The sequence below is a fragment of the Elgaria multicarinata genome, chromosome 3 (assembly GCF_023053635.1).
Source record: "Elgaria multicarinata webbii isolate HBS135686 ecotype San Diego chromosome 3, rElgMul1.1.pri, whole genome shotgun sequence".
Taxonomy (NCBI): Eukaryota; Metazoa; Chordata; class Lepidosauria; order Squamata; family Anguidae; genus Elgaria; species Elgaria multicarinata.
Window position 1 is genome coordinate 27,514,192 of NC_086173.1, and position 25,838 is coordinate 27,540,029.

At 44.8% G+C, this 25,838-nt stretch overlaps 2 protein-coding genes across 2 annotated transcripts in view; both read right to left on the bottom strand.

The window, feature by feature from the left end:
* LOC134395286 (keratin, type II cytoskeletal 80-like) overlaps positions 1-25,838 on the bottom strand; it is a 224,060-nt gene that overhangs the window by 166,020 nt on the left and 32,202 nt on the right. The window lies entirely within an intron of this gene.
* On the bottom strand, positions 9,380-22,989 carry LOC134395288 (keratin, type II cuticular Hb5-like). Its single transcript, XM_063121442.1, has 10 exons — positions 22,510-22,989; positions 19,726-19,934; positions 17,035-17,095; positions 15,361-15,456; positions 14,340-14,504; positions 13,806-13,931; positions 11,460-11,680; positions 10,010-10,041; positions 9,721-9,897; positions 9,380-9,471 (listed from the first exon to the last, which is right to left on the bottom strand). Exons 1-10 carry the CDS (start codon positions 22,987-22,989, stop codon positions 9,380-9,382), a joined length of 1,659 nt encoding a protein of 552 aa, XP_062977512.1.

Consider the following 25,838-nt stretch of genomic DNA (forward strand, 5'->3'; position numbering starts at 1 on the left):
AGACTTGTAATTAGCACATGGCTCTATCAAGAAGTTGGGATCCGGCTCGCCTCCCCTTCCTGACTATGTCAGTAATCGGCTGGGTTACCTCCCCGTATCTCAGTTTATAGGCCTCTTAGTGAGGAGGCTAATGATACTCCCCCTTCCTCTCCCAAAACACGTTGGCGGTCTTAATTACCAGATTTGCTGCCCACAGATGAAAGATCGCTTTGATGTAGCAGAGAGTTTGTTACTTGGAATAAAGGGATCTTGTGCAAAATCCCTAAACTGCTGAGGAAGCAGTAGTATTAGGAGTCCAACAGCACACAAGAAAAAAACACAGGTTCAAAGAAAACTATAGCAAGCCTTCGGTGGACCTCAACCCATGGGGGTCACTCTCTGTGGAAACCACCAGCACCACCAGTCAGTGGCGCAGGTACATAATTTTAGACCCTGGACTTAATGGTTTGATGGGGCTTCTAGATGGCCATGTGTATTATTCCAGTTGAGGAGCACACAGTTAATATTGCTCTTAATATTGCTCCTACCTACACACTGCCATTCCATGCTTGGGTTATACATTCCTAATAGGCTGACCATATGGAAAGGAGGACAGGGCTCCTGTATCTTTAACAGTTGAATAGAAAAGGGAATTTCAGCAGGTGTCATTTGCATGCATGCAGCACCTGGTGAAAATCCCTTGTATTCACAACAGTAAAAGCTGCTGGAGCCCTGCCCTCTTTTGTATCTGGTCACTCTAGAATAGCTGTTGTGATGAAGAGGGAATTTCATCAGGTGCTACATGCATACAAATGACACCTGCTGAAATTCCCTTAAAGATATAGGAGCCCTGTCCTTTTCATAAGGTCACCCTACCCATATCCTAAGGTTACATGTACACATGATGAACCATGGCCTTTGTAATCTGGATCTGAACTGTGCCATTCATCCATAACTTCTTCTAATACCCCCTAGCTCAACTGAGTTTTGCCCTTCCAACCCCTTGATTTCAATCTTTTGGTCTGTGTATGAATAATGGGCTTTTCTACATGAGGCTTTTATCCCACACATTTACCAAGCGTTCTGCTTCCAGATTCTTTGCAGGATTACAATCGGGTCCTTTACACGTACTTTTTTTCTGGAGGGGTTTCTCTCTTGCCTTTCTAGATGTTTCAATATACAACCACTAGATGGCGGAACTGTGCAATTACATGAGACTGTTATTCCGCTGGAGTGACCATATGAAAAGGAGGACAGGGCTCTTGTATCTTTCACAGTTGCATAGAAAAGGGAATTTCAGCAGGTGTCATTTGTATATGGAGAACCTGGTGAAATTCCCTCTTCATCACAACAGTTAAAGTGCAGGAGCTATACTAGAGTGACCAGATTTAAAAGAGGGCAGGGCAACTGCAGCTTTAACTGGTGTGACGAAGAGGAAATTTCTCCAGGTTCTCCATATATACAAATGACACCTGCTGAAATTCCCTTGTCTATACAACTGTTAAAGATACAGTAGCCCTGTCCTCCTTTTCATATGGTCACCCTAATTCCTAATAAGTTACAACAACAACAACAACAACAACAACTGTTTGCCAAACCTGATTAAAAATAATAATGCTCTGATCATGTACAGTTGTGCATTTTAATCTCACTAACGTTATAGCACCTTTGTAACCCCAGGAATAAAATGGAGTTTGTTCTGTACCTGCTGCTCTTGGGGTGGTCATTTGGGGGCAATGCTAATAGAGATCAGGAGTGGGGGAACAGCTGGAAAGCTGGAAACCAAAATCAAAAAAAGAGACAGCTGCACTGGATGTGTTACCAATGCATTTTGTGGAGAGTCTTTATCAAGGGGAAAACTCTTGAAGTCTTTTCAGGATGATTGCCTCTTCTTTTCTTCATCCAAAGAAGGTTGACCCATCTTCTTTGGATGAAAAGAGGGGATGTCTTCATGGGACCAGGTTGGCTCCACATCCCTTGGAAACCTCGCGCTTTCCCTCATCCAGGGTGGCATCAAGTTATCCCAATGCTGAGGGAGGAGTGTGGGGTTTCTGAGTGGCCATCTGGGGAATGGAGCTGCCCCGCCATCTTCCTGGTGGAAGGTGACCAATCACAGGTCACTTTCCACCAGGCACTGCCCAGCCACGCCTCTGCTGTGACTCTGGAGTGAGGCTTTGGGGCTGTCTTGACACCGTCTTGTCTGTCTTTGCCTCACTCTGGAGAAAAAAACTTGAGTTACATCCTGGACATTTTTTCTCTGCAGCTTTGGCGGAAAGCCCCGGGGTGGGTGCACAATTGCAGTGGCATCATATAATCAATGCCACGCCACTGCACACTCACCCTGGGGCTTTCTGAGCAGTTAGATAGCCCCAGGGAGAGGGAATCATCCTGAAAAGGCAGTGTGGTATAGTGGCTAAATTGTGGGACTGGGAGTCAGGAGATCCGGGTTCTAGTCCTCACTTGGCCATGGAAAACCAATGGGTGACTTTGGGCCAGTCACAGATTCTCACAGGGTGGTTGTTGTGAGGATAAAATGGAGAGGAGGAGGAAGAGGATTATGTATTGGGTTCCTTAGAGGACAAAGGTAAGATATAAATGCAATAATAAATAAATGCCTTTAAGAGTTTTTCCCTTGATAAAGACTTATGTCAAAATGCATTGGGAATACATCTACTACAGCTATCTCACTTTTAAAATTTATTTTGATGGTCATTTGGGGGCCTTTTGGGCTTTGGGGCCCAAGGATTGGCCCCAAGGTCCAGCCCTAGCCACACCACTGCTCTCAGGGGCAGGGAGCAGATTTTGCAATGGTTTCACTCACTGGCAGCCTTTTGCTTAAGAACATAAGAAGAGCCCTGCTGGATCACAACCAAAAGTCCATCTAGTCCAGCACTCTGTTCACATAGTGGCCAACCAACTGCCTACCTAACCAGCTGCTTATATAAAGAAACTCAAAGGGGGGGATTCCCTTTGTCCTTTCCCCAGTGAAGATACTGACTGTGACCTGTTTACTTCATCCCACAGAACTCAGTGGGTGTCAATGAGAATAGAGCCTTTGCAAATTGTACAGTTCTACCTGGGTCATGCTGGAATGTGACGTAATATAGAGATTTGGTTTTACCGCTCCCTATATTGGTCAAGAGGGTGTTGAGCATGCAGATGCACTGGGAACCAAATCAACATAGAAGAAATGGGGAGGGGGCAGTTAGTTAGTTATTATCACTATTTATATCTCTTCTTCCTAGGCTATACTCAAGACTGCCCATGGTTTTTCAAAATTATTGCAAGAAAATCCTGAAAACAACCACAAGAAAGTCACAGCAGCAATAAAAGAGCACAATAACACCCACCCACACACCCACACACCAAGAACAGCAGGCAAACAAATGTCAACTAGGTCCTCTAATAATAATAAAAAAAACACTACCAAAATAAACCCATCTTAAGCACCCGCTAAAAGCAGATAAAACACAGGTCAGACAAATGTCCCATGAGAGCCTGAGCCATCAGTTTATCTATTATCCCCAGTATTTTTGGGGGTGGGGGTGGGGGGTTAGGTTGTGTTACATGTGTTTGTGTTAATTTAAAATTGCATTATTTTTATGTATTGGAAGATGCTCTTAGAATATACTTTTTTTTAATTAAAGAGCAAAAGACTAAATACCTCAAAATACAAATGAACAATGCAGATCCCACAACTGAAAAGGCCTATTTCACTGTGTCTGCCAGGTGCACCTCCGCTGGTGTGGGCACAACGATAAGGGTGGCAGAAACTGAACAAAGCTCTTGAGCAGATCCATGTGGGAGGAGACAGTTCCTCAAACAGCCTGTCCGTTGAAGGCGTCCTGAAATGGCCCCTCTGTTTAGGGCTTCAAATGTCAAATGCCCAGAAACAAATAGGTACCCAATGGAGCTGGTACAAAACTAGCTTAACATGCAGGGGCAGCCCAAGACATTTTGCTGCCTGGGGTTGGTGGTGGTGGAGTGTAGGCCAAGACTGTTCTCCCTCCCCATTCTACTTACAGAAGCCAACTGGACTGGCAATTGAATCTTACTGGGGATGGAATAGCATCCTTCACTGCACCTGAAGCAGCAGGCTAGCTTAGGGGAGGGGGCAAGACAGGTGGTGTGGTAGACATAGCTCTGTCCTCCAACAGAGGGCAACAGCTGGGGATTTCAGAAGGAACTCTGCTCCCCCCCCCCACCATTGCCCAACATTTGCTGGCTGATTGTTTCCTCTCACTCTGCCTCATGGTATGTCTGGCTGTGTTAATGTGGTGCATTCTGCTGCTGTAGTCAAATGTCTGGACAAAGTGTTTTGAACCAAGAGAAGTTTCTGGGCTAAGCGCATAATAGTCATCCATCTTAAATGGCTAGACAGCCTTTCCCAGCCTTCTGCCCTCCAGATGTGTTGAACCACATCACATAATATGGCTGGAAATTATGGAAGTTGTAGTCCCACACATCTGGAGGGCAACAGGTTGGGGAAGGCTGATCCATAGGAAATTTAAAGGGGAGCTAAAAAAGAAAAAGTACCATCTAATCATATTGCCACTAAATTCAGCCCAAAGCAAAATTCAAGGTGGATTTGGAGAATCCTACTAAAATGAAGCATTTGTAGGGATTTCAAAGAAAAGTTTTAAAAAGCAGCAAATTGTTAAAACCCTTGTGGCATGTTAAGTATAGTAGCAGTAATTCGCAGACCTGTTCTCTCTCCTAACTATGAATATATGTGACTAGAGTAATCCATTTAGTTCCCCTCCATTTCCTCCATCATGTAAAAGAGAATTGCAAAGCTACAGTTCTTTGAATCCTTCATATGTTGCAACAGCACTGACATTTTTGAGCTAGTAAACAAGTTGCTAAAATATGCACACGTTGCGAATTGTATTGCCCTACTTAATTTTTCACAATTGAGATTGCACAGTTTCAAGGCATTAACTTCCCTCATTGAAGCGCAACTGTGACATGACATTTTGGTTGTGCAATCTATGCAGCCCATAATTTATTTCTCTAGGACAGTCCAAAAGGTGCAATACACTGGATTGAGCTCCTCTGAGTGTACGCACCCATCGTATGCTAGTCTTGTTCATGCATTCAGCAAGTCTCTCCGGTTGTGGAGAGCAAGTTGCAGCCCTCCAGATGTTTTGGCCTACAACTCCCATCATCCTTCACCATCGGCTATACTGGCTAGGACTGATGGGCCAAAACATCTTGAAGGCCACCAAGTTGCCCACCCCTTAAAGACCTGAAGACTCCACCCTCAAACTGTTTCTGTGTTTACTCTTGTGTTTTCCCATTCAGCCCTGGGTTTCCTTGATCTTCAATAAATAGATTATAGTTTGAGACATACAAAAAGTAAGTAAATGCTGTCTTCTTTTAAAGAAAGGAACTTAATGAGTTTAACCCCCAAAAACGAAAACCTCTTTCTCCCTGCCACGCTCCTGACAAAAATTGCCTTTCTGAAGGTATTGTCTGCCAGGAGAGATTCACCAACTTAATAGTCTTTCTGAATTTAAGAAAGCTATAAAGACTGATCTCTTCCAGCAGGCCTACTCAGGGCCTTGCTAGACCTGCCGGATAAGCTGGCAGGGAGGCGGGGGTGACGGCGCGCTAGAGGTAGCGCGCGCCGTCGCTGGCTTCTAGACGTCAACACACGACGGGGCAAGGGGAAGCCCCGTCGTGTGCTCCGGGTTTTCAGCCCTTAAAGGGCCATGTGCACCGGAGAAGGTAAGTGCTTTTTGTAAAAAATAAAGGGTCCCCGCTCCCCTTGCCCCTGCTTCCCCCCCCACAATTCCTGATGCCCCCCTACCCGCTCGCTCGCCCATCCTCTCCCCATCCCCGATGCCCTGTCCCCCGCTCTTCTTCTCCCGCCCCCTTGCCATCCCCGATGCCTGCTCTTCTCCCCCCCCTCTCCTGCCGGGTCCGACCTTCCCCCGCGGCCCCTATCTCCCCCCCCTCGGGATCCCCTCCCCGGCCCGATGGGCACAGCGCTCGTATGAGCACTGTGCCCAGTCCGTGGCTTCTCCCGGCTACTCGCGAGTAAGCGAGCAGCCGCAAAAAGCCACGGACCCTGCTTGACAAATTCGCTTATGCCGGTTTAAGGGAGATTTTAGCGCGGCCTGACCCCGGATTCCCATGTGTCATCTGGATGCACAGGAGGGAAACCAGGCCTCACACCGCTCTAACGCCTAGTCTAGCAATGGCCTCAGTTGAATTTTAAGACTTCTGGCTGTTATTTTAATTATGTATTAGTTTTATATGTATTTTATATTATTTTTGTATTTGATGTTGTTCCTTGCCTCGATCGAGATAAATAAATAAATTTATTATTATTATTATTATTATTATTATTATTATTATTAGTAGTAGTAGTAGTAGTAGTAGTAGTATTTGCATTTCAAGGGAAGTCTCTATTGGCACCTATGGGAACTTCTCATGAAACTCAAATAGCAGCTTCTGAGAGGCATTTTTTCGGGGGGGAGGGTCAGGAATGTGCCCTCCCTACCCCACATCATACCAGGGCTGCTCAGGTTTCTCTATTTACATTACAACAAATGTCTAGGGATGCTGTAGAAATTTGAGATGGACTAAAATGAGTTCAGATTTCTAAGAATCCAACCTGCAGAATCTGTTGGGGACCAATCTCCCCAGGAACACGGAGTCCGCGGTCTTCCAGATTTATTTACTTTCATGAAATTTACGCAAATTCATTCTCAGAAAAATATGCAAATTTCTACTGAGACATAAGCCATAAATGTTTGTAAACTGCTCAGAGAGCTTTGGCTGTCGGGTGGTATAAAAATGTAATAAAATGAAAAGCTGAAAAAAATATGCTGGGAGGAAATGGAATGGGGGACAATACACTAAATGTTATGTAGGAACACAAATTATGTAAATTGTTGTGAACTTTCTTATGGAATTATTTGCGTATTTTTCTGCACAATAAAAACCAAATCCACCTGGGACTGGATGCCAGAATGAATGACACTGTACAATCCGCGAAACACACGTGGGACGGACGTCACAAAATACAGACATCTCTACAAACATGTACGTTAATTGCTTTCACACAATCAGTGTCACATCTGGTTCAGCCCATGGGCTTTGCGGGATGAGGAGGAGCCTGGCAAAGTGGAAGCCAGGATCTACACGACTGCTTTAAAATGGTTTATAACAGTAGTAACAACTGTTGAGGCCATGGACACAGACCATATGCAGTTTTCAAGCTTTTGAAAAAGTTTTGATTTTGTAGCCTAGTCGTTTCACTAAATTCCTGATGTTAACAACAAACCTGCAGTCCAGTGTTACTCCACCCAACATAAATCACCCAGTCTTTATTTATGTTGCTTGCACAAAGATGTTGAAACATTTGCCCTATAAAAAGAACTGAAATGTGTTACACATGTTTATTACTAGAGGTTCTTCCACCTTTGCTGTAATGTCTGCAACATGGGCCAGGCCTGTAGGGTTTCAGTGCTGTCAGTGAATGCACACTCAGGGTGCTCTATATTAGTACTTAATTATACAGATGCAAAACACAAACTCAAAACATTCTGGGGGGCAAATATCAGCACAGTGGATCCAAAATAAGCATGGATGTTTGCTGTTATGTTGGGTGACCATATGGAAAAGAGGACAGGGCTCCTGTATCTTTAACAGTTGTATAGAAAAGGAAATTTCATCAGGTGTCATTTGTATGCATGCAGCACCTGATGAAATTCCCTCTTCATCACCACAGTTAAAGCTGCAGGAGCCCTGCCCTCTTTAGCTAGAGTGACCATTTCCCAGCTTTAGTGATAAAAAATGAAACTCAGAAAATCCGACTTTTCTGAGATATATCAGGATTTGTCGGGATTTCCTGCCGTGTGCAGGCGAAGTTGTGCTATAAAATGCCCACTAGAGAGCGCTGTCACATTGAACTGTGCAAGCCACCTGGTTGCTGCTCTCTTCCTTGTGTTGCAAATGTGCTCGTTGCAAATGTGGAAGAGAAGCAGGTAGCAGAACCACACTAAGGAAATGTGATTTCCTCCTGTCTGAAGGAGCCCAGTGTGATGCATGTAGCTCAAACATGCCATTAATTCCCTTGCTGCACAGGTAAATCTCATCAGACTGGAGTCTTTACTTAGCTAGATCAGTTTATTGAAAACAGAGCATCACCAAAAAAAAAGTACATTAAAAAAGAAGTAAACCCCACCCACCAAGGGTGAAAGGCATAAACAAGGCTGAAATAGCTTCAACTTTCTCATTTGCTTTGATTTGCTGCCAGTCATGCAATGGTACAGCTTTTTTATTATTGAAACAGAACTTGGCAGATGCATAAGTGGCTGAAAAGTAACCCAGCTTCCTTCCCTGTTCACCAAAGACTGCTGTATTGTTCAGTTCCCTTTGTGGCATGTCAAGCATTGAGACTGTCTGGATTCCTTTATTGCTAGCTCAGAGAGCGTTTTGTCTTCTTTTGCCAACAATCTTTCATTGTATGAACACACAGCATTGTAAGCAAATCCCTAGCTTAGAGTAGACATTAAAAAAAAAAGACTTAGACATATTCATGGAGGATAGATTGGATCTTGGCTACTAACCATGATGGAAAAATGGAACCTCTAAATACAGAGGCGGTATACCTCTAAATACCAGCTACTGTGGATGAATGACAGGAGTCTACAACTTGTGGATGTTCAGAAGCACTTGGCTGGCCACAGCTGAAGTTTACAAATGCTGGATTGGCTGGATCTTGGCCTGATCCGTCAAGGCAAGCCATAGACTTTTACATTTGTATTTCATATACCATCTGTCTAAACAAGAGATTTTCCAGAGAAAACTCAGATCTAGGAAGAGAGAAACAGGAACAGGGGAACTCAGAAGATTTACAGATAAGAGACACTGTTCCCCACCCCCGCAGGAAGGCATACACCTTTTAAAAAATGATGATGATGATGATGATGATGATGATGATGATGATGATAATAATAATAATAATAAGGAAGACATGGCATTGCCAAATGAAAGAAAACTTCCCATTTATTGTATGGGTTTGAATTTGCTTTTGTAATCAATTCCCTGAAAACACAACAAAAAACACCCTCTTAAAATCAGTGTTTGTGTTCCTTTCTTAATTAAGGAGATTAATCAGAGTTGGAGGAAGGGAACCATAACTGCAGAGCTCTTGTCTCATCTCTGCCTTGTCTTAGAATAAGTGACCACAGAAACAATAACAGTATTTATTTGGGGGGTGTTTCCAGATGAGGCTTCCTTTGTGCAATCACCACGCCTCATTCGCAGGGGTCCGGGAGACCTCATCTTCAACTTGCAAACCCTCCCAGGTTTTCCCAATGCTTCTTCCATCATTTTTCTTACCAGTTAAAATCCATTAAGGGAGAATGCCTTTGGACTGGTGGCGCTAGGAGCTCTCCGCCTGGAAGCCCCTTTGGGTCTGGAGGAAGCGGGTGACATTCAAAATGCACTGCAAGTAGATGATGAATTGAAAGTGACCTGAGATTAGGGAGCAAATAGAGGTGGACACAACTTGCCAGGGAGGGTCCTGAAATGTACAAGAACTGCTGATTCAGGAGAAGAAGGCTGAATCAACAATACAAGGCACAACTTCAGGTATCTCTGACTGAATAAAGAAACTCATGTTCTAGCATTAACCTCTCAGTCCACAAGGAGCAGGTGGGGCTACAAACTTAACACCGGAGCCCTTGCCACTTCGAATACTAAACATGTGAGGAGGTGGGGTACACATGTCTCCACACGGGGGACCCATATCTCCGCAGGGGGGGCAGCCGGCGGCCATGCCTCTCTTGAAGCCTGCATTGCTGCAGGTGTCTCTTCCATTTGTCAGAACGCCTCCACCTCTCCCTGGGCCAAGGCTGGGGTCGACGTTGCACACAACTGCACCCTGACTCCTTTGCACAGCTGTGAAGAGAAGAAGAAGGAAGGGCCGCGTGAAGGCGTACATGGACAGGTTCCTTTGCACAGGATTGAATTAGCGGTGACGTAATTGGAGGCATCGCTGCCGAGTACTTACAGATGTTCACAGCGCATTCTCCATCACCCATCCTGGAGGAAATTAAAGAGAGATTAAATGATTACAGTAGCCGAAGGCCCTATAAAGCCTTACATGGCTTGGGACCACAATACCTGATGGAACGCCTCTCCCGACATGAACCTATCCGTACACTGTGCTCAACATCTAAGATCCTCCTCTGGGTGCCTACTCTGAGGGAAGCCCATAGAATGGCAACCAGGGAAAGGGCATTTTGAGTGGTGGCCCCTCAATTATGGAATGATCTCCCTGATGAGGCTCACTTGGCGCCAACGTTATCTTTTTGACGCCAGGTCAAGACTTTTCTCTTCTCCCAAGCATTTAACAGCATTTAACAGCATATGCTGAGTTTTTTAACTGACCCCAGAATAGTTGTTTTTAAATGGATATTGTCTGTTTTTGTTTGTATTTTATGCTTTCTATGGTTTTAAATTTTGTATATTTCTTTTTAATGTTCACTGTTTTAAACTTTTGTAAACCGCCCAGAGAGCTTTGGCTATGGGGTGGTATATAAATGTTAATAATAATAATAATAATAATAATAATAATTTTGGAAATGTGTTGTATGTGGCATGTGGGTGTTCCTACCAAGCACATGGCTTAATAGTAGGGCTGTGCACCGCTCCATTACGGATCCCTGGATCCGAAGCAGAGTGGGCCGATCCGGATCTCCGAAGCCCGGTTCCAGAGCGGATCAGGGGAGGTCCGGATTGGCATGGAGCGGATCCGAATGGTCCAAAGTGATTTGGACCGTTCCAAAGCTCCGGACCCAGGTAAGTGTGTGTGTGGGGAGGGGGCTTATTTGGTGCTGCTGCCGCAGCCCGTGCAATGATGGCGGCAGAGCCAGGTAAGGGGGTGGGGGGATGGGGCTTACCTGCCTCTGTTGGGGTCCGGGCAGTGGCTTCAACTGAGGTCCAGGACTCAGGCTGGAAGCAGGCCATGGCCTGCTTCTGGCTTGAGGCCTGGGCCTCAGTTGAAGCCGCCGCCCAGACCGCAATGGAGCCAGGTAAGTGGGGGAGAGGAGGGTTTATTTGGCACCGCTGTCGAAGGCCATGTGGCAACAGTGGCGGAGCCAGGTAAGGGGGCAGGGGGTAGGGGCCTTACCTGGCTCTGTCACAGTCTGGGCAGAGGCTTCAACTACGGCCCAGGCTTCAGGTGGAAACAGGCCGCAGACAACTGAGCCAGGTAAGTGGGGGGTGAGGGAGGGGGCTTACGATGCCACAACCGCCGTCTGATGCCACAAGCGGTCAATGTGGCATCGGACGGCGGAGCCGGTAAGGGGGGAGGGGGGCGTGAACCAGGTAAAGGATGTTGTGTGGCCGTGTAGACAGAGGGCGACGATCCCAGAAGTAGTTAAGTCTGGGATCGCCCTCTCTCTGGCCCTTTACACCCGTAGGTGTAGACATGCCCCAGAAGTATCTCTTGCATTCACCTGCATTCCTCTCCTTCCAGCAGCTTCCTGTAGGTGGCGATCTCAATATCCAGGGCCAACTTGAGGTTCATCAGTTCCTGATACTCCCGTAATTGGCAAGCCATGTCCTGCTTGGCCTTGTGCAGGGCATCCTCCAGATCAACCAGCTTGCATTTGGCATCTTTCACAGCCCTCTCCCCACGGTCTTCAGCTCCAGCCACCTCCTCTTCCAGTTTGCAACGCTATAACGGAAAGGACAAAGAGGAAAGAGAAAAAACAACAACGAAAGGAGGAACACAAGGTGCCACAGCATGAAGAACATGAGATGAATCTTCACTCTCCATTTGTATTCAGTTCAGGACTAGGGATGTCCGTTCCTTTTTGGACTTGCCAGGTATCCACGGTATACCCGACTTGGCTTACTGTGAGCCAATCTGCACGGTTTCCTCAACTTCTGAGGACTTTTAACACTTTTTTTTTTTTGCCTCGGCTACAATTTGTGCAAATAAAGATTTGCTCAAATTATGGTCGCAAATCTTACAAATTTGCATAATTTGTGAGATCTCAGCTGTGAATTGCGCAGATCTCAGATTAATATACCCAAAGGATGGCTGTAATTTGCACAAATTATACAAATTTGTGCCATTTCAACACCCATAATTTGTACAGATGTTTTCTTATGCATTTTTTTTTACAGAAATTCAGTCAGCTGGCTTGACTCGTTGTGCACCATGTTGGGACAGCTGGTGGAAGACAGAATGGAGTCAAGGGGGGGGCAGTTGACAAAAGTTCATCAAGCTCCACCCCCAAATGGATTCCCCCAACAGCCCTATTCAAGACATAATCACATGATTATCACATGTGTGGTGGCCTGTGGAAAGTCCATCATGTGCATCCCATACCATGCACAAGATTCAGTCTTGCCCTAAACTCTTTCACTACAAGCTGGAGTTCGCCCATAGCTACCAAACATTCAGGTCCAGTTTATACAACGCACAAAATAAAGTAGCAGTGGGTTCTCTCCCCTCCCCCCATCACCTGGATTGTGTTACTTCAGGGTGCCAGTGGGATGTTGGCATGCTTGAATACTCCCCCATGAAAACAATCCCACCTCCAACCCAGTGGATGACTACACACAATTGAACCCAACTGCCTTCTTCTTTTGTAGGCCAATAAAAAACACAGTTGGTCTGGAATAACATAATACCTTATTAAGATGGTATGTGTTAATCAACCATGCAATGTTCAGGACTTAGATATGGCCAAGTTGAGGACTTGGCTCATTATGTTCTTCACTGCCACCTTTATAAATCACCACGAACCAAATTCATCCTCCCCTTTCTAAACTTCCTTGAAGGCCACACGGAAGAGTTCAAAATCAGGTGGTTGCTGGCAGACACAGACAACTTCGTGAGCTACAGGGTGGCCCTATTTGCCCTAGCAGCATTAAAGTTAAGGAGAGCTTTTGTGGCAGGTCTGGATTCTGACCTTGGGTAAGGTAGACAATGACACAAAGAGTATGGCATTGATTTAAGATAACGTGTTTTATTGCTACTCTATTTTGCTTAATGTGTTAACTTGTCCTACCGTTTCAACGGTTTTAATCAGATTAATGTTTTAATGTTTTAATGTTTTATGATGTTGTAATGGCCATTGGCTACAAACAATAAAGAATGAAATGAAATGACTTAGATATAATCCCATTTTATATTGCCCCTATTGTGAACCTCATCAGTAAAAATTGGCATTATCAATGCATCTAAGGCCATTGCTAGACCAGGCGATATCCCAGTGATCCCCCTGGAATCATCCCTGTGCGATCCCTCCCTTAGCCCGGGATATCACCTTACCCTTTTAGCCCACTTTTTATGTGATCTCGGGATGATCCTGAGACCGTGGAATGTGTGGCTGGGTATCGCAGGTTGTCCCGGCTTCTCACGAGTAACCGCGAGAAGCTGGGACCCAGGCATGGGGCACAGAGCTCCTCAGGAGCTTTGGGCCCATCGAGGGTGGGGTGGGGGGGAGAAGGGATTTTTTTTAAAAAAAAACACTAACCTTTTGCGCACGAGTGCTCATGCGCTCTTCTCTGATTGAAAAAAATGGCAGGCGCAACATCCTCTTCCTCCTGGGATGTCACGCCCCACATGTAGTTGAGGGCAATGATCTCGCGATCATAAAATTGTGAGATCGTTGCCCTTCAACCCCTCTTCTAGCCATGGCCTAAGTCTTCGGCCAGATCTACACCAAGTAAGTTATGAGACTTTGGAAATGGTTGGAAAACTGTATATGGAGTGAGTCCTGGGTCCACTACTGTTATAAACTGTTTCAAAGCAGTAGTGTGGATCCTGCCTTCCTGTTTGTGCTCACCTGGACTTTGACATTGGAGATTTCAGCCTTCAGTCTGTGAACTACCCGGGTCAGTTCATCAAGCTCATCCTTGACATTGCGTAGATTGTCGCAGTGTTTGGTGGCCGTTGTCCTTAGCTCCTGATACTGCAGTGAGGGAAATTATACAGCTGAGCAAAATATCAATGCACCAGAAATCCATTTGAGGCAGTTGCTCTATCCAGAGTATGAAAGTGTTTGTCTACATGCTGGGTGGGCAATTTGGGGCCCACTAAATGTTTTGGCCTAGCCAGCATTGCCAATGGTGAGGAATCATGGGTGTTGTTGGCCAAAACATCTGGAGGGCCACAGGTTGTCTACCCCTGCTCTAAACATTATGGGAGCAAGGGGAGAACTTGACACAGGGATGTGGTTTTAAGGTGGCAGCTCTGCGGCTTCCATACTGTGTAAGTAGTTGGGTTTATATTTCATCAGGGTCCAATGTATTTCAGAGCAAAGGCCCACAACTCAGCAGCAACATCCCATACTGGAGGTGCTAAAGAGAGATCAACATACCTGGCACTGGCACCAAGCCTCCGCCTCAGCTCGGCTCCGGGAGGCAATGTCTTCGTACCGGCGGTGGAACTCCTCGACGATGCAGGCCACATCCAGGCCTCGACTGTTATTCATTTTCACTGTCACACAGGTGTCTGAGATGCACGACTGCAACTCACAGATTTCCTGCAGAAACAAACAAACAAACAAACAAAAAACACAGAATGCATTTAGCCTGATGCTTCGGGGTTCCTTTATTTTTATACTACAATTCTGAGCCAGGTGGTAAGTTTAACGTGAGCTAACCCTTTAAAGGGGGTGGTGTGTGTGTGTGTGTGTGTGTGTGTGTGTGTATATATATATATATATATATATACACACATCAAAAAGAGATGACTCCATTTACTTGTGAGTGAGACCTTAGCTAGACAGGGTGAAATCCTGGGGCAGTCCCCAGGATCATCCCTGTGCATCCACATGACGCACAGGGGATCCCGGGATCAGGGAAGGATGATCCCTCCCTTGCCTCGGGATCTCCCCCTACCCTTTAGGCCTTGTTTTTCCACAGTCTCGGGATGATCCCGAGACCACAGGACGTGTGGGTGGGCATTGTGGGTTGTTCCAGTTCCTCATGGTTCCTCGCCAGGAGCTCTGCGCCCATCGGGGGTGGGGGGAGGGGGGAAATTAAGTTTAAATTAAAAAAACCCCTACCTTTCTGTGCACGAGCATTCGTGCACTCTTCTTCTTTAAGAAAATTTAAAAAAATGGCAGCCACGACATCCTCGCCCTCTGAGGTCATAGCGCGCCACATGTAAACAGAGGGGGAGATCTTGCGAAAAAAATATTGCGAGATCTTCACCCCTCCGTCCCGCTAGACTGCTAGGTCTAGCTGAGCCCTGAGATTTACTTGTTCCAGTGAACCTTAGGATAACAGTGGATCTTAGGGTAAGCATCTGTGAGACAGGCACATGGAACCATTTCACCATGATGACCACACAGCATCATTGAATAGAAAACAAAACAAAACAAAACAAATTCTGACCTCCTCAAAGGTAGCTCTGTAAAAGCAAATATCTTGCATCAATGTCTCCACCTTGGCTTCTTTCTCTGACTTGTTCATGAAGACACAATCAACTTCCTAGGGGAAGACAAAAACGTATCATGTTGGATTCCCCAAATTTGAAATGGTCACATATGAAGTCACATATTTCCGAAACTTGGAATGTTTTTTTTTAAATGTTCTATAAGAATGATTTATATATTTATTTTTATTATAGAACTTTTATCCTACCCTTTAGCCAAAAAAGGCTCTTAAGGCGGCTTATAAAAATAATTCATAAGACAGTCCCTGCCCACAGGCTTATAATCTAAAAAACATGACACAAAAGGAAAGGGGTCTTGGAGGGAGGAGGAAAAAAGCAAATTCGGGCACTAGATTCGTTGTTGCAACAACCTGAAATTTTCAAATAGATGTAACAAATATAACAACAAAACAACATCAGCAATGACAACAACAACAGTTTGCTGCACATTGACACAATTCATGCTGAACAGATAAAATCACTAAGAGAATTCTTCCACACTGTGGAAAAGCCATAGTAAAAAAGCAGATAAAAATTCACACCACTCAACGTAGCACTACAAAACATAGACCAAACATGACCACTCTCAATCGCGGATAAAAAAGAAAAATGGACGTAAAAAGCACTAAATAGGAAGCACTACAACATAGCACAGGACCCACAAATAAACAAAGAACAATCGTACAAACGGCTTAGGAAGGGGCGAGCTATTTCCTGAAACAGAAGGATTCCTAATAGCTATACAGGATCAAGTTATAGCAACCAAGAAATAGCCAAAATACATCATAAAGGGTAACAACAGATTTATGTAGGAAATGTCGTCAATTCCAAGAATCAGTAGACCATGTAACAGGAAGATATAAAATTCTGGCAGGAATGGACTACATGAACAGACACAATACAGCTGCAAAAATAATTCACCAACAACTGGCCATCAAATTCAACCTCATCAAACAACCTACACCATACTATACTTAATCACTCAAAACAATCCTAGAAAATGCAGAACCTAAAATATACTGGGACAGAACAATTCATCCGGACAAGACAATACTTTGCAATCAAGCAGATATAACAGTCATAGACAAAAAAGAAAAAGAAACAAGTACTTCATTGACATAGCAATACCTAATGACAAAAAAGTTGTAGAAAAGGAAGAAGAAAAGAGAAAAAAATATACACCACTGGCCATGGAAGCTAAAGAACTATGGCAACAGAGAACTTCAGTTATTGGGTGGTATAAAAATGTAATAAATAAATGAAATAAATAAATTAGTCATATCAGTCACCAGCATCACATTAAAAAAACTATACTGAAAACCTTCAGAAACTGGGCCTACCAAAATACATCAATGCCAACATCCAAAAAGCAGTCATAGTTAAAACATCCTCAATTGTCAGGAAATTCCTGAATCAGTAAAAGACAGCTGGACTTGGCAAAGCCCATCATGTACATCTAGAAATACTGCCATGAGTGAGAAAACAGACAATACTAATGTTGAAATGGTCAAGCATGAATTCATACATTTCCGAAACTTGGAGTGTTATTTTTAAAAAATGTTCCATAACAACAACAACAACAACAATAATAATAAGCATAAACTGCAACAACATCTCTCAAGGCTACCACTTGCCTTTTTAAGTGCCACATATTCATTTTCAGCACAGGCCCTTCTGTTGCATTCCTCTTCAAACCTGGGGAAATTAGAAAGACAGACTTTACATATCAGTAATTAATAATAATTAGGCTGCCATCCTATAACCACGTCCTTGGGAGTAAGGCCCATTGAACTCAAGGGGACTTCTCAGTAGACATGTATAGGACTGTGGTAAACCTGGGAGGGGGCTGTACCACTTCATACTACAAATGCAGGCTGAGTGGTTCACATGACTGAATATGCCACTATACCAAAAAAGAGAAGAGAAGAAAAGAAAAGCACTTTGCACATAGAGAATGAGCATTATCTCTGACATCAAGATTTCTATGTGGAGTTTCTTTCTGAAGGTGAAGCAAATTTATTTATTTGATTTGGTACTCTACTTTTCTATGAAACATGGCATTCAAAGTGGCTTACAGACACAACTAACATCAATGAAAAAAAAATAACCCCAATAGCCGCAAATACATTCAAAACATAACAACCACAGAATGAAACATAAATAAAAATAATAAATAAATTGTACAATCGTGTGAGTCTCCACCTGCAGTCAAGCGGTGCAGCCCAAACACAGGTTTCCTGCTTCAGTGAACAAAGAACGTCTTATAGTATGGAGAGCCTATGCAAAATAATTCCTTTTTCTGTTGCCGTGAAAATGTAGTTACTCTATAGTTGCAAAATCCGCAATTTTGTTAGAATGAAAGGAGGTTTCGCACCTCTGGTTTAAATGACTCACACTGTGTTGGCAGGACTTCCCAAATAAAATATGTTCATACACACTCGTACTTTAAAACATTGCCCTGTGTGCTTAAGACCTCGACTGAGGGGCCCAGTCTTGGTCATTGCTGTGTGTGTGTGAAATTAGACCTCCTCTTTCCTCTTCCAGGTCACCTGCACATCTCTCATCTCTGTCCTTCCTGTCTCTCTCCCAGGCTCTTCTTTTTGCTTTTTCCTCAGGGCCGTTGCCTTTCCACCTCCCACCTCTTTTGCAACTGAGGGAGAAATCTTAAACACATTTACTAGAGAGTAAATAAGTCCCATTGAAATCAATGAGACACCCAAGTAAAGAGTTGCCAAGGCTTGTGCTGAAAGACTAACTAAATCCATGTACCATATAACTGAAAATGTGCATATTCTTTCCTTGTTTCCTCCTGACTCCCCTTCCCCTGCCTAAGAATTTAGACTGTACATATCTCCAGGCAGGGACCTGCCCTTATGTACGCTATGAACCATCATAATGACGATAATGATATCTATTCCTCATCCTCCTTATCTTTCTGCCTCTTCCTGTGCCCTAATTCTTCTCTCCCATTGGTAAGCAGCCTGGTACCTTCCAGATGTTTTAAACTGCACAATCCCAGACCTTTGGCCATGTTGGCTAGGACTGATGGGAGTTGTAGTCCAAAATATCTGGGGACAGCTCTATCCTATCTGCCTCATCACCCACATTTCCCATCTGTAATCCCTTCTTTACCCCCCCCCCCAATATTATCTGTTCCTTTTCCCAGACATCAGGCTTCCTCTCCTCCTCGTTTCTTTTGCCCATTGCTACCATCACCTCCTCCTCCTCCTCCTCCTCCTCCAAACCTTTGGGTCTCACCCATTTTGCCTGCTCTGCCCATGTGTGTCTGCTGAACAGCTCAGATGCTAATGGCACCCCAAGTGCCAGGGATGCTTCCAGAGAGAGGGCCCTGTGTGCTACCAGTCTACCGTCATTGTGCAGCTGTTCTGCCTTTTCCTCCTGAACACAATCATTGTGTTCAGGAGTGCCTTCCTCACTCCTCTCCATATCATCCTACCCTATTACTACTTCCTGCCTTCCAAACCCCTCTCCATTTACTCTCTCCCATTCCCTGCAGTCTCCTGCCTTCGGCCATCTCACTTTAATCCCCTGGATCACACCCATCCTCCCCGCCCTGTTTCTTTTAGCATGCTGCCCCCTCAGCCCCCTGGCATCCTCCTTTCCTAGGCCCCAATTTCTTCTGCCTCTCCTTCCATCTCTTGTCCTAGCTCAGAAAATGACACCCACAGACGCTGTGGTCTGCCCTGCCCTTCTGGGACATCTGGCCAGCTGAGCCAGCCTCTTGGTACATTCCACATGGCTGCGCTCCAGATAATTAAAACACAGCTGTCTGTGGCCAGATCTACACCTTGTTTCAAATCATTATGAATATGGAATAAAAAGCAGGAAATAACACTATGAAAGCGGTATATGGACTATGGACTGTGCCTCAAGAGTTATCAGTGCACTCTGATACCGATTGTAGGAGCTCCATCAGACGAGCGTTTTATTGCACGCTCGTCACTGGGCACTCACGGATTCTCAAGGGTACCTCTCCCGAGCACCTCGCACCCCTTCTTGCCTTCTTCGTGTCAAAAAACCCACGCACCCCAGTTAAGTCCAATTTAAAATTCAGATGGAAGGTGCTGCTATCTCCTGCTGAGTGCAGAAGAAACAGTGGGATCAAAACAGCCCACTGAATGGGCCACCTGCACATCGTTTACTTCCTCTTTCAAAAGAGGAAGTAACGAAGGACAAAGTGCGGGCAGAGAAGCGATGGTAAGGAACTGTGATTTTCTCCTGTGTGATGACGCTCTAGATCTAGTCCGCGTTGCACTGGGGCCCTACTCCCTCAGCATAATGTTTAATGCAGCCCTGGTGCTCACCTCTTCTTGTTCCCTTCCATAGTTTCTCTCCAGTTGTTCATTTCTACCTGCAGCTGATTCCTCTCCCATTCTAGGCACTCAAGTTCCTTCCTCAGCCGACTGATGTATTCACTAAACAGGGGCTCCATGTTGCTTTTCTGGCGCTTCTTTTCTTTCAAGAAGTCCCACTTGGTCTTCAGCATCAAGTTGTGCTGCTCCAGGAATCGGACCTAAATAGACAGGAGGAACAGTGATTGCCTGGACCATTTTAAAGAGCGGCTGCATGTTACTGTTCATGATCATGAATTTGTGCGTGTTGGTGTAAACAGTGTAAGAAAACAAACTGGAGAAAGGATAGTTTCTCGAAATACTAAGTAGCTCAAAACTCATGCACTTGGATCCAGTACCCCCTGTGTGCTGTGATGGGCATATATAGGGTGACCATATGAAAAGCAGGACAGGGCTCCTGTATCATTAACAGTTGCATAGAAAAGGGAATTTCAGCAGGTGTCATTTGTATATATGGAGAACCTGGTGAAATTCCCTCTTCATCACAACAGTTAAAGCTGCAGCAGCTATACTAGAGTGACCAGACTTAAAAGAGGGCAGGGCACCTGCAGCTTTAACTGTTGTGACGAAGAGGAAATTTCACCAAGTTCCCCATATATACAAATGACACCTGCTGAAATTCCCTTTCATATGCAACTGTTAAAGATACAGGAGCCCTGTCCTCCTTTTCATATGGTCACCCTAGGCATATGAAGGCCTGGTACATTTGGATTTCCCCATGCTCTTCAGTAGAGAAGATAGGTCTACATGCATAGAAAGGAATGCTTGCACTGGGCTGCCTTCATTGCATACAGCAGTACCAGCTCCAAGTTTTGGAGGGCCCTTGGGCAAGATCCTTGCAATGGAGCTCCTCCTTGGGTGACCCTACCTTCTCACTGCCACAGTCACCAGCTGCAATTGCTCCTCCTCCTCTATCTCCTTATTGCTACCCCTTGCTTGCTAGACAGGCAGAGAGCCAGTGAGCATGGGGGCCGTGGCATCTGCTGCTCCTCATTCTCACCATCACTGTTGCCTGGGCCAGAGCAAGAGGAAGCCTCTAACCGACTATGTAATCAGAGCATTCTTTGGCTCATGCAAGCCCTTCCTATTGGCCATGATCGCTAAATGAAGCCTCCATGTTCAGAATCAGTATACCTCACTACCAGATGCTGGGGATGAATAATAGGGGAAGGGTTGTTACCTCCATGTACTGGTACACCTGGGGGGGGGGGTGTTCCACATTACACCAGTTTTAAAATCTCTTCACTGGCTGCCAATTAGTTTCCAGATGAAGTATAAAGTGTTCGTTAATACCTTTAAAGCCCTACATGGTTTGGGTCCAGGCTACCTGCGGGAGCGCCTTCTCCCGTACAATCCACCCTGCACACTCAGGTCCTCTGGGAAGAATTTACTTCAGTCTGCCAAAATTAGGCTGACAAGTATTACCCAGAAGACCTTGACTTCTGCTGCTCCCAGACTGTGGAATGGGCTGCCGGAGGAGACTCGTCAACTTAACAGTCTTTTTTAGCATGTAAGAAAGCTGTAAAGACTGATCTATTCTGGCAGGCCTATCCAGTGGAATTTTAAGATGTTCTTAGGATGATTTAATAATGTACACTATGTTTTTAATTCAGTTTTATGTATTTTATACTTATTGTCGTTCCCCGCCTTGATCCAAACGGAGAGGCGGGTAAGAAATAAATTTATTATTATTATTATTTGTTAGCTTTCTAAAAGCATTTTGGCAGAATGCTGGACTAGATGTGACTCGCCCAAGACCACAAACTGACTGCAAAACAGTTTGTGCTAAAACAACTATTATTACAGCAATCAAGTGAATCAGACTTGGGGAACGAACAAGAGACTTGCCCATGATCACAGATTACTAACCCCACGACACCAAGCTACCAAAACATGCAACCCACAAAACATTAACTTCCCAAACCCCAAGCCCTAATACATTCCTTTCCATCCCATGTCTACCCAGGGAATACATTTCTCTGTCCATCCATTCCCATCTAGGGATGTGGGAGAACCAGGGATGCACGACTTCACCAAGATTCCCTATACTCGGTTTGCCTTGCTCCCATTCTCATTTGTGACCTGATTTTCTTTTTGTTTGAGTGGGATCAAGTGGGATCAAACAGAAAAAGCCTGCACTTCTGTGCACATTTTTTAGAAGTGCACATTCCCCTCCCCCTCCCGAATTGATCACAGCATGAAAATGCATGGTGTGTGTTTTCTGAAGAATGCACATCTTATAGATCCCCTTTTACAAAAAAAAAAAAGCATTGAAAACAAAATAAACTTAAACATTATCCCCTCCCCATCCCCCATCTCACCAGAAATCAGTGAACATATTATAACTATTACAAAATCTGAAGCATACCCTTCCTTTCTTTATAGGTCAGAAAAAATAATTAACCAACCATGATCACAGGTTCACACAATCACTACCCTCCGCATACAGTTAAATTTGCATAATTAGCCTTGCCATGTGCAGCTCATAATGACGTCTGAACTCAGCAAGGGTGGCTTGTTAGGGTGGTTGATAAACCACCCAGAACCCATGGCCCATTGTAGGGTGGTTTCTTAACCACTCCAACAAGCCACTTGCACTGGGTTTGGACAACATGAGAATCCACGGTGATGGGCTTGAATGGGCAACCTGGCACCTCTAGCCACTGCAACCCACCATAGCTGACAAACCACAGTGAGCTGCAATGATCATGCGAAGCAAGCGTCTTCCAAACTCACCTTGTCAATGAAACAAGCAAACTTGCTATTCAGGCACTGGAGTTCATTCTTCTCTTGGCACTTCACGGCTTGGGCTGCAGAGTTGATTTCTAGGTTGAGAGGTCGCAATAGAGTCTCATTACAGGTTACGGGGGTGATGAAGGGAGTCCCAGTGGTGCTGCCTGAGGCCCGCCTAACGCCATATGAGCCAAACGCATTGTAACTGTATCCAGCGCCAGGGTAGCCGAATCCCGTGCCGACTCCCCAGTGAGCATAACCATATCTAGCGGGCAGATAGCTACCACCTGCTGTTCTAGATCCTTGTGAGTTGAAGCCACCCAGGCTTCTGCTGCTAAAGTAACCGGCTCCCTGGAAACCAGATTTGTATCCCCTAGAAGGGCAGGGAGCACTGATGTGGCTTTTGTTCCCAGTTGGTGGAAGGACGTCTGAGCAGGAAGTAAAATTATTGGGTCCATTCCCAGGGCTCGATGGAGAAGACATGGCTTCTTAAAAGAGTGTGTTTGAGAAACCGATGAGATTGAAATTGCAGGGAGGGCCAATGTGAAACAGTCTGATTCACTCGGAAAAGAGCTTGCCCTTTATATCTCTTTGGAGAGCTGGGTTTGGCTGCCTCATAATGGGGAGATCAAGAAAATTTCTAGCATTTATGGGCTTGGAATGCTTTGCTTTTGCATAATAAAACAGGAAAAGTGTGGCTCATTGAACCTATAAAAGGTACCCAAGATGCTACCAGTAATGGTCCACAATGCATCAAGCTACAAAAGCATATTTTATTCAGTCTCCCTGGTATCTGGTATTCTCTAGTTTGTTGATGTTTCAGTTGTACAGGCTGGGAGTTGATATAAACTCAACACAATGATCTTGCTCAGAGAACACACTAAGCCATGGTGGTTAAGCATTTTGAGCTAAATATTATGGCTTAGTGTGCCGTGTGATCCATGAGTTAGCTTGTTGTGTGTGAACGATTCCTAACCATGGTGGATACATAACCACGGTTTAAAGACGGTCAATAACCATTTGCTGCAAAAGGGTTAGCAGCCTAACCATGGCTTAGCATGTGGTTTGAACAGGCCCAATACCAAGGAAGGAGTTCTGTTTTTAATCTGGCATCTTCTTTTCTGTTCAGTGGGAAAGATTTGCAAGATTGAATTGTCTCAGTGTAGGGCTAAATTAGCGGCAGGAGCCCAGCCATCTTTTGTATCTGGTCAAGAGGGCAGGGCTCCTGCAGCTTTAACTGTTGTGATGAAGAGGGAATTTCACCAGGTGCTGCATGCATACAAATGACACCTGTTTCTACACAACTGTTAAAGATACAGGCACCCTGTCCTCCTTTCCATATGGTCACCCTAAATTACATACTTCCTTTCGTAGCTGCATGCCTCAGTGTTATACAGCAGTAGCAACAACTTCAACAGTGCAACAAAAACGCAAGAATAAAACTTTCAAAATGATACAATATTAAATGTTAAAAATGTTTTAAAATGTTTAAAAATATTAAAAACATTGAGGAGCCAGCCTTGAAATAATAATCAACCAATAAAAGCTTAAATGCTTGCTTAAAGAGGAAGGTCATAATCTGGTGTAGTAATGAACAGGCCAGGTAGATCTCTCTGGAAAAAGGTTTCCACAGACAAGGGGCCAGTGCAGAGAAGGCCATACCATTGTAGGGAGTAGCGCCCAGAAAAGAGTTATGCTTCTATAATAGGGTGCTCTTAAGCATCATTAATAACTAGTAATGTTTCATATTTGCCTATTGCAAGGACTCAGTAGGCCACAGGTGTTAAACTGAAATAATCCTGACGGCCATGTTTTCCATTTTATTAAATCAGGAGTGTCCAAATGTGTGTGCGTCGCGGTGGAGGTTGCTGGCAAAAGAAAGGATAAACTGCCTCACTTCTGTTGCATTTTGGGGGTTAGGGTGACCATATGGAAAGGAGGTCATGGCTCCTGTATCTTTTACAGATGCATAGAAAAGAGAATTTCAGCAGGAATGATTTGTATGCATGCAGCACCTGGTGAAATTCCCTCTTCATCACAACAGTTAAAGCTGCAGGAGCCCTGCACTCTTTTTTATCTGGTCAAGAGGGCAAGGCTCCTGCAGCTGTAATTTCACCAGGGGCTGAATGCATACCAATGACACCTGCTGAAATTCCCTTTTCTATGCAACTGTTAAAGAAACAGGAGCCCTGTCCTCCTTTCCATATGGTCACCCGGGTGTGATTTTCAGAGGAAACACTTACCTGAGCTCTTCAAAGCTCCATCTCGCTAGAAGCCACCTTTCCCCAGTCATGCCCGTCAGAATGAAGCATTCTACTCTCTATTTTCTTTCTTTACTTTCTTCAGGGTGTAATCCTGTGCTCACTTTTCTGAGAGTAAACCCCCATTCAACTCAGGGGGACACACTTCTGAGTAGATATGCATTGGATTGCACTGTTAGACTGCAACCCTATACTCACATACCTGGGAGAAAGTCCCATTTTCACTCATTGGGGCTTACTTCTTGAAGTCTGTTTTTCACTGTTGATGCATTCTGTGTGTGTGTGCGGAGGGGTTCTTTTTCTATTATTTTCTACCCTTTGTCTTCATCCCTATTACTCTTCACTGAGTTTGACTCCCAGCTCATAAATGCCTTAAAATTGCTGTTCCCCCATTGCCGAAGCAGCCAAACCCAGCCTTCCAAAATGGATATAAAGGGCAACTTGCCCTACTTAATCCCACAAAGACTTTGCCACCTCTCTCTCTCTCCTCCTTACTTTCCCCCCTTTGTCCCCCCACCAGCACACAAGGCTTTCACTCTCCCATCAATTTGCATGCTGGCAGTGTCTCACATTCAGGTTGGCCATGAAGCGATTGGCAGCAGCAAAATACTGGGGGGACAGGGACCGATGTCAACTCTCCTCCATGCCTCTGAATCCAGGGAGGAGAGGAACAATGGAGACACAGGCCGTTTCTACACCTGCCTTTTTCCCAGGGATCTTCCCAGGATCATCCCTGTGCATGCAAATGACACACAGGAGATCCCAGGAGCAGGCAGGGACAATCCCTCTATTTTCCTGGTATAATCCTTAGGTGTAGAAAGGGCCACAGTGACTCAGGCATTCTGCCATCTCTACCTTCATGCCTGCCCTAGACTATATAACCCGGATCCCCCCAAACAACACAGCTATATAACTGCTAGTCAAGGAGCAAACAGAGACCATGCCTAGAATAATTTACTAGCGTTGCCTTTAAAAAAAGAAAAGAAAAAGAAAGAAAAGAATGGAGTCATTAACGTGAGTTAAGCAGGCCCTCCAAAGGGTGGCAACAGCATCAGCAACAGATGCTGTAAT